We start from the raw sequence: 9,019 nt of genomic DNA, 5'->3' as shown, positions 1-9,019 counted from the left end.
TAGTGGAGTCACTTTGCCATATATACGTGTGCGTGTGTATTGCATGTATATTCAGTTATGATTTGTATGATATACATTTGTAGTTTATATGATATGAATATATAACATAAACCTATAATTTATAGAAGTATCTGTCATTTATTATGGATATGTACATAACATTATATAAATTATACTTATATAAATTGAATTACATAAATTGTTTAAATTAATAAAAGTTGTACACATGTAATTATGTATGACATATATATTTAAGTTTGGTGATTTTGAAATACAAATTATTAGTAGTACACTGTATTTGAAAATTCTACAAATCAAAACATCATAAACTTTAACAAATGCTTATTGCATTTAATAGGCACAATTAACTGCCAAGAATGAATTCTAGTGACACATGCAAGATAAAGAAGCACTTCATTAGAAAAGACACACAGAAACCAAATGTGTAGAATTATATCTAAGTCTATGGAAAATTAGTGTCTTGTGTTAAAATGCACATGCCATAAAAATAAGATTTTAAAGGAAAAGATTTAGGGCCCATCATTACATTCGCAGTGTAGAGCAACCACCACTGCCATCGAGTTCTGTCATATGAAGCAGAAACTGAAATACCAGGGATCCAACTTCTCATTTTGATGTCAACTCCCAGCAGTTATTTAATAGATCTAGGCTTTTAAAGATTTCTCTCAAAAACAAATTTACATTTAAGACCGCATATGAATGTTACAAAACTTTTGCATTACTACAAAGTACAAATGAGTTATCTTCCCCATTCCTCCCTTTCTTCAAACCTGCAATCTGTTTCTCATCCCCATGTATTTTTCTCTTCTGAACATTTCTCACAAAGAGGGCATTGCAAATGTGATTTAATTCCTGGTTCATAGAATTCTAATAATATTTTCAAGACTCTTCCCTCTTTTAGCATTTTTTTGTGGTTCAGTGTTCCACTTTTTGTTTGTTTATTCCAATATGTTTACTGCTAGAATAGCAGTTTCAGCAATTTCAAATGGATAATATGGAACTGTTAGCTATGGGTACAGTGTTTTAGAGTAGATCTCCAGGACTCATGTATTTTGCATAATGTAATACAAAGAATTTGGGGTAATACCCAGAAAGAGTGTTTCCTGGAAGCCACAATGAATAAATGAGCTCAAAGTTGAGAACAAATTGTCCCTGACAATTATTGGACAACTTCCAAGCATTTCACTAAACATAAAAATGCTTTGGGAATAACCAACAAATTATTTGGTAGCTCCTCAGAGAGAGTACAAATAGTGACAAAATTCATAAATTGACCTGAAAGATGTGATGATCAGAAATCCATGGAAGAATCAAGAAGGAGGTTTCATTGCAGGTAACAAAGAGGTAGGCGTCACACGGTGTTGTGTCTCACCAATGACTGCACAAATTACCACATCTTGCTCAGGTTTGCAATCTAAAGCAAACAGCCATTTCTGATTCAGTTTCTGTGCTTTTAACTACTCTGTAATTCCTGTGCAGCCATGGGACTCAGTATCCTTTTTTCTTCATGTTAATTCTTTAAAATCTCCTGTGTCATTGAGAGGTCACAAGCATTACTGAAACATTTATATGGTGTGTGCTTAGAAAAAATTTCAAATTTGAAGACATGTAAATTTGTATCTATTGGACAGTAAAAATTAGAGGTGAAGCACAGATAAAAGTGTACAGATGTTTTTAAAGGCAGAAGTGGAAACAGCAGAAATTCATTCTCCTCTTTGCATAGCCTTCCAAATCCATAGGTTTTTAGTGGACTTAGTCTCCTTGTGACTCCATCAAAAATATTTTGACTTTTATGGCCAGAGATTTAACTCAGTGGTTCCACCGCCTGCCTTGCAAGTGCAAGGACCTAAGTTTGATCCCTGGTACCAAAACGCATATATATTTTTTGTTAGTTTGTTTTTGACTTTTATGATTATGGAAATAATTGTAAGAATGACATTCATTGCTGACATTTTGATACAAAAATATTTTCACTTCACACTTATATATATAGATAAATATAGATATACAGATATGTAGATATAGATACATATATCTATCTATATGTCAACTTCTTAGTATTAAGAGGCTTTTAGGTATCCAGGTTTATGGTAATGGTAAAATGCTCTTCATTTTGCAATTGAATCTTCAGCTAACTAAACATTTTTTTTCTCAGAGTAAAGGTAGAAAACCAAACTTGAATATTCAATAAAGATTAGTAAAACATTATTTTTTTTCAATTAATTCCCATGCGTGTGAGTGGGAGCATCTGTATCTTTTTTCCATTTTACAGGAACACTGGATCTTAGTTTTCCTGTGCATATGATTTAGTAGGATCTCATGATTACAAATCCACAAACCAAAGGAAACAAAAATGTGATTTAAACCGAGAGTTCCTGCATTTATTTCAGGTAAGCCTTCGATATTAAAATCCGGTTCACTTTGTTATGTTTCATGTTGGAGTGGTGTCAGATGGAGCAGAATAGGAAATCAAAGAGCCATAACCTAGCCATATAAGTTATACTGTGTGCAAGATAAAATTACATACAATAAGCTTTACATACATATAACATTGCAAACTTGTATGATGTCATTGGTTTTCTTGTAGTTCCAGTCAGAATGGCTATCATTACAATTTCCACTCTACAGTGTGACATTTATTTCTCTATTTAAGGACAAATTTGTGACTATATTTTACATCAAAAATAATGTTTACCTTTGAATGTCCTTCATATTTACCATACTCTCTAAATGTTCTATGGGCTAATATATACATTCAAATATATTTCATTGGGTTAACACTTGTTTATTCATGTAATGTGTTATGTCATTTTTGGAAGAAATTTCCGTGGCATCTCCCAAGAAGATCCAAACACAAGACAAACTCTGTGTGTATTCAGCATTTCTGTGTTATGTTTTGTCTCCATGGTATTGTGTATCACAGTAAAGTTTTAATTCAATGTATGGATTTACAAAATGTATTATTAAATTTTCAACCTAAAATATATTATTCCTTTTTCCAAAGGGAACCTAATGAGAATAAATTGGATAAAATCAATACCAATGGCTTCTCATTCTCTTAATCCAAGCACCTTTCCTCATATTCCTCCAGGTTCCAGCAAAATATCATAGATCTGATTTCTTACAAACACCCAAGGATTTTTAAAGTGTAATGAAAATTTCCACAGAGGGAAAAGGCTATTTAAAGTACATTTATATCAAGGTAGTACATTAGATGTTCTTATATTAGTTACAGATAATAGAAGATAACTAATGCAAAATAAGAGTACATGGATTATCTAATTGTAGTCATGGTGGAGGTGGATGAGGTGAAGATTGGGATCAGTTTTGTTTCCTGACCTCCTGATCTATTCCTCAACTGGTCATCATTTTAGCTCCAGTGAAGAGGTGAACTCACAATCCAGAAGAGTGTACATGTCCACTGCAAAGCAAATCTCTTTCTGTTAGGTCACTGTCACCACTTAAAAGATAGATAAAAACATGATACACGTGTAAATGGCCTGTGTAACCATTTTCCAATCCCTGGCATGTTGAACCATTCAAAATTCCTTCTTGCTTAAAACAACCCTGGGAATAGCTTACCAGTTTTCAAGTGAAGGAAGAAATTTGGTTAAATAGCTTGCCCAAGGTATCCTACCTAAATACTAAGATTATATGCAACACAATGTATCAATATATAATACTTTAAATATGTTATAGCTTTTCATTATGATCTTTAATTTTACATAAGTGCTATATGTTTTGAATTTATGTATATATTCAATATTTCCAAGAGTTTTAACAACTTTGGATGCAACTACCTTCATTACATGGATTTTAGATGATTGTATTTTAAATTATGATGTATATATTTTTAGAAACTAAATCTAATATATCATTTATTTAAATCTATAATGTTCCATTGTGAACAAATGTGACAACATAATGGTAATTATGGAAATAACAAATAGAAAAACTCTCTATCTTATTCCTCCATTTATATATGTATCACGATTTCTTAACCATGGAACTACTGATATTTTGGGCTATATTGTGTTCTAACCTGAATATTAGATATAAGCATCAGCGGCTTAAAGAGGTTCTGATCCCTGAACACAAGGGTTACTCCCAATTTTAACCACAAAATTGTATCTAGATATTGAATAAGGTTTTTGTTTTTGTTTTTGGAGTGAAATTGTCCTATTTGAAAACCACAGACTTACGTCAACATTTATCTCAATTTACATATATTGTCACTCATAAACATAAGTTTTACTTTCAAATAATGTTAATTGGAAAGTGTTAATGTCTCATGAATACACTAATTTTGCATAATAAATGTCCCCCAAGTATAATATTTGAAATCTGTTCATTCCAGCATTGACTTGCTGATAAATCCTTATGGAAAAACACAACCTCACAGCGGTGACCGAGTTCGTTCTGCTGGGCATCACAGATGACCCTGAGCTGCAGGCTCCACTGTTTGTTATTTTCCTCATCATCTACCTGACCTCACTGCTGGGCAACCTGGGTATGATCATCCTCACTCAGGTGGACCCCAGGCTTCAAACTCCCATGTACTTTTTCCTCAAACACCTGGCTCTCACTGATCTTGGTTATTCCACAGCAGTGGGACCCAAAATGCTGGTAAATTTTGTGGCTGATCAAAATACAATCTCCTATTATGGTTGTGCTATACAGATGGCTTTCTTTACTATGTTCATCATTAGTGAGCTTTTTATTCTGGCTGCGATGTCCTATGACCGCTATGTGGCCATTTGTAATCCTCTTCTCTACACTGTCATCATGTCACCAAGGGTATGTTGGATACTAGTGGGGATTCCTTATCTCTACTCCACATTTGTCTCTCTTCTCATTTCTGTGAAGATTTTCACTTTGTCCTTTTGTGAACACTATGTCATTAATCATTTTTACTGTGATTGTAACCCCTTGAATTCTTTGCTTTGCTCAAGTATTCATGAAGTTGAATATATAATAATGACATTTGCAGCTTTTAACTTGATTTCCTCTCTCCTGATGATCCTTGTGTCCTACCTGCTCATCCTCATAACCATTCTCAGGATGAAGTCTGCAGAGGGCAGACGCAAGGCCTTCTCCACCTGTGGGTCCCACCTTACCATGGTCACCATGTTCTATGGCACGCTGGTATTTATGTACGTGCAGCCCAAGTCCAGTCACTCCAGTGACACTGACAAAGTGGCTTCCATATTTTATACCCTGATAAACCCGCTATTGAATCCTTTGATCTACAGCTTGAGGAATAAAGATGTAAAATATGCTCTTCATAGGACATGGAAAAAAATATGCAAATGTTTTTCTGTAAAGGCTTGAATAATGTAAGTCATACAATACTATTGCTCTCCTCCATACGTTGACACTGTTTATCTTCAAAGTTTGGACATTTGGGTACTACTTAAACTTCAAAATGTTATAAATTCATCAGTGAACAAAACATTTTAAAACTGTGCCTTTCTTCAGGTAGAGAGGTCAATTTTAGTGTAACATTCAAAGAATTTTTCTAGTATATTACAATTTTATGGTTTATCAGTAAAGCTGGAATGTTTTGTGGGAATGTAAAGGAGTAAGCACATAAGATGAGAAATAAGACTGTTTTGTTCTTTGAGGTATTAGGGATTAATCCTATATCCTTAAAACTACACCCCCAGCATTTATTTATTTGTTTATTTTGAGACAGGTTCTTGAAAAGTCTTAAATTTTCAGCAGTGAATTGAAATTATGATCTTTTGCCTCAGTCCTTCTAAGTGCCAAAAATTTTTTTTCACAGCAATTACAATAAACTTTCCTATATCCAGTTATGATTCTTTTTTTTTTTTTTTGGTACCAGGGATAGAATTTGGGTCCTTGTGCTTGCGCAGCAGGCAGCAAAACCACTAAGCTAAATCCACGGGCCTTTCCAGTTATGATTTTGTGTCTGTGCTTTTGTTTTTGTGTGAGATCAATCTTACTATTTTATTCTTCATATACCACTAGCTGGTTGTGTTACAATCAGACCGGATTGCATTTTCAAGGGGTTCATTTTAACAGAATGATCACAAAGAATATGTCATATGGACATACTCAAGTGTTCTAAGTAGATAGGCTAATATTGTGTTCCTAGCATATTTTCCTCTCCTCATTAATGACCTTATATTCATGTATTAGCCAGATAGAGCCTATTCACTCAACAAATTGTGCTATTCAGCAATCTGTAGGTCCAGAAAAGCATGCAGTTTTGTGTAATTCAGTGTACATATATATGTGAGTGAATGCACAGAGTATAATTTAAAATATGAATAAAAATATTATTTGAAGAATAAAAGCCCATGTATATTGTTATCTGGCAATGAATATTACTAACAAGTTTAGTCAACAGATATCATATTAACTTTGATGAAAATATAGAGCACACTTTATTCATATATACAACACAATATTATAATTCCCTACAAAATCCATCCTGCAACATCAGAATTGGAATATTAATGTTAGTTGTTGGTGAGTATAGAAATATTTAAATTAATATATGTTAAATTACTTTTTATTTTCCCAAATTGCCTTCACCAATTATTACTTAATAATAGTTATTTTCTAACACTTTAAATTGAAAAATAAAAATGTGAGTTAATGTACCCTAATATACTATTTCCAAAATTTATGTTGTTCACAATTTCAATAGATCTCAATAAAGTACATAAAGAAAATGAAATATGCTTAGGTATAATAATATTTCTTCCATTTTAAAAGTCAATATTCATTTTATAATTTATATGTTGCATTTAAAAATATTAAAGTTTTTCTCATGTATATATAGTTTGCAAAATCCAGACTGGCAATTAAGGGAAATAATTGCTGAGATAATAGGAGAAAATAGAATGTAATATCTTATACAATGCTTCATCAATTTCAATAAAATTGATAATAAGAGAAATTAAATAAAAAGTGCTGGGACTCCATGAATATCTGTAATAAGCCAATGCATACTTGAGCTTAGGATCATAAGCAGTGATGTATTGGTCTCTTCAGCTGAGCCTCTGAAACTCAATGGGATGCATTTTAAGAATACAGAGGATCTAAAAATTGAAATTTATAGTAAAATCACATTTTACCCGACCTCCAATTTGACCCTAGGCAGTCTGACTCTTGAATTCTACTCAGGGCTTAAGAAAAAAGAACTAAACACATTCCTGGAGAAGGCTAAACAGGAGATGTGTTTTCCACTTTTTGACAAGTATTCATAAAGATGGAGAAGGCATCTTGTAGGTGAAAATTCTAAACAAAACACAAAACAATGAACACAGCAATACAAAAACAAGGCAAAATACCATGTAAAATTTAAGCCAGGAATTTATTTTTGAGCTAATATTGAAGAAAAAAATATTATTCATCACTTAGAAAATTAAAAATTTAAAAACATAACATACCAATAGATGTAAAAACATAAAGTTCCAAGATGCATAAATTACAAAAGTTGTTTCCAAACTAATATTAAAATAGAGCTCCCCTCGAGTGTACAGAACAGATGTGTCTCCCTGGTACTTTCAGACCAGAGACCTTTTTTTGCTGTGATGGCTTTTGATTGATATGCGACCACCTGCCTCAACCTCCTGAATGCGGGGATTATAGGCATGTGCCACTGTACAGGGCTGAGGAGTTTGGAAAGAAGGGCAATGGGCAATCTCCCCTGTGTTGTTTTAAGCACAGAGTAACTATATCATCTATTTGCTTTCTGCACTGTGCGCACTGGTATCTTTAATACATAGTAGGTAAATTGATGTTGATACTAAATTATATACCCAAAGAACACACAGACATGTATGTATGCCATAGTTAATATGCTGTATCATTTTCTTTTATCTGAATAGTACTTTATAGCCTCTCATATTAAAATTGTAATTAATTTTATGTCTATATCTGACAGATTTGATCAAACACAATATAATTAATCCAACGAGGAAGAAAAACTTCTCGCATTAGGCTGGAACATTTTCCCCGGCATCTTAGCCCCTGACTCCAGCTGAGAGCCTTCTCTTCCCTTCTGGAGTCTACACAGTCTCCTGATCACGGCCTGCAGTGTACACGCACAGTGTGAGCAGATTCCAGGGCATCTTCCTGGGTTGGCTCCTGAGGGCAGGTTGCCTCCTCCTGCATTGTGTCTCCCACAGTGCAGGCAGAAAACCTGTGCTTTAAGTCCTCTCTCCTGAGATCAGGATTATTATATTCAAACCAAAGAGAGAGAGGAATTGAGAGAAAGAGAGAGAGAGAATAACCCTCTAATGATGGAAGAGCAATAGTCTTAGAACACACAATATGACCAAGGAACATTTTCTAAAATATGATTAAATAATGTACACATAGTATCTCACCCGTACAAATATACAGTATCTCTTATGACAATGCACTACTACATAATGCATTTGAATTTGCTTCCTTCTATTAGGCAAGCACAGCCTTGTGGTATCACATAGTATTTTCCTGCACATGCCAAAGGAATTCCTAACCATGGATATCTATTACTGATTCACAGCCAAATAATAAACATTAGGAATAAATTTGTGGAGATATGTGTGTGTGTGTCTATGTTGTAATAAGCATGGAAGAATTTCTTAAGCACAACACAGAAGTTACAAAAAAATGTGACTATTACACTTTATCTGCTTTGGTCTTCATCATGAAAATAAATTTTAAAAAAGAGAAAAAAAGAGCAGAGGCTTGGGAATATAAACATAATTATATATCTGTTGAATTAATGAATAATAGACTAATAAATCAGGAAAATGGACAATATTTACATACAAAAATCCACAAAGATGGAGGCAGCTCATAGATAATGTTTGCATTTGACTTGAATAATGATTGGTAATTTTTACTCTAAATGTAAAATGATATCAAATACTCTTCCATACTCAAAAAATTTGGTTGTCTTCAAAGTCATGGTGACAGAATGAAAACAAAAACATTTCTACAGCACCATTGGGATATAAAGTAACAGGAAAACAAT

General features: G+C 33.2%; 1 protein-coding gene across 1 annotated transcript; it reads left to right on the top strand.

Moving 5' to 3' along the window:
- Window positions 1-4,401: 4,401 nt before the first annotated feature.
- Window positions 4,402-5,352, top strand: LOC101696993 (olfactory receptor 8K3). Its single transcript, XM_004869900.2, has one exon. The coding sequence runs from the start codon at window positions 4,402-4,404 to the stop codon at window positions 5,350-5,352; it is 951 nt and encodes a 316-aa protein (XP_004869957.2).
- The last annotated feature ends 3,667 nt before the right edge of the window (window positions 5,353-9,019 follow it).

The sequence above is a fragment of the Heterocephalus glaber genome, unplaced genomic scaffold, assembly GCF_053883595.1.
Source record: "Heterocephalus glaber isolate CG9 unplaced genomic scaffold, H.glaber_assembly_v1.0 deba00001805, whole genome shotgun sequence".
In the NCBI taxonomy this organism is placed as follows: Eukaryota; Metazoa; Chordata; class Mammalia; order Rodentia; family Bathyergidae; genus Heterocephalus; species Heterocephalus glaber.
The sequence above is the reverse complement of the archived record's forward strand: the minus strand, read 5'-3'. Positions and strand labels throughout refer to the sequence as shown.

Excerpts from the sequence above, each read along its gene's own strand:
- LOC101696993 (XM_004869900.2), top strand. The coding sequence starts at position 4,402 with ATGGAAAAACACAACCTCACAGCGGTGACCGAGTTCGTTCTGCTGGGC.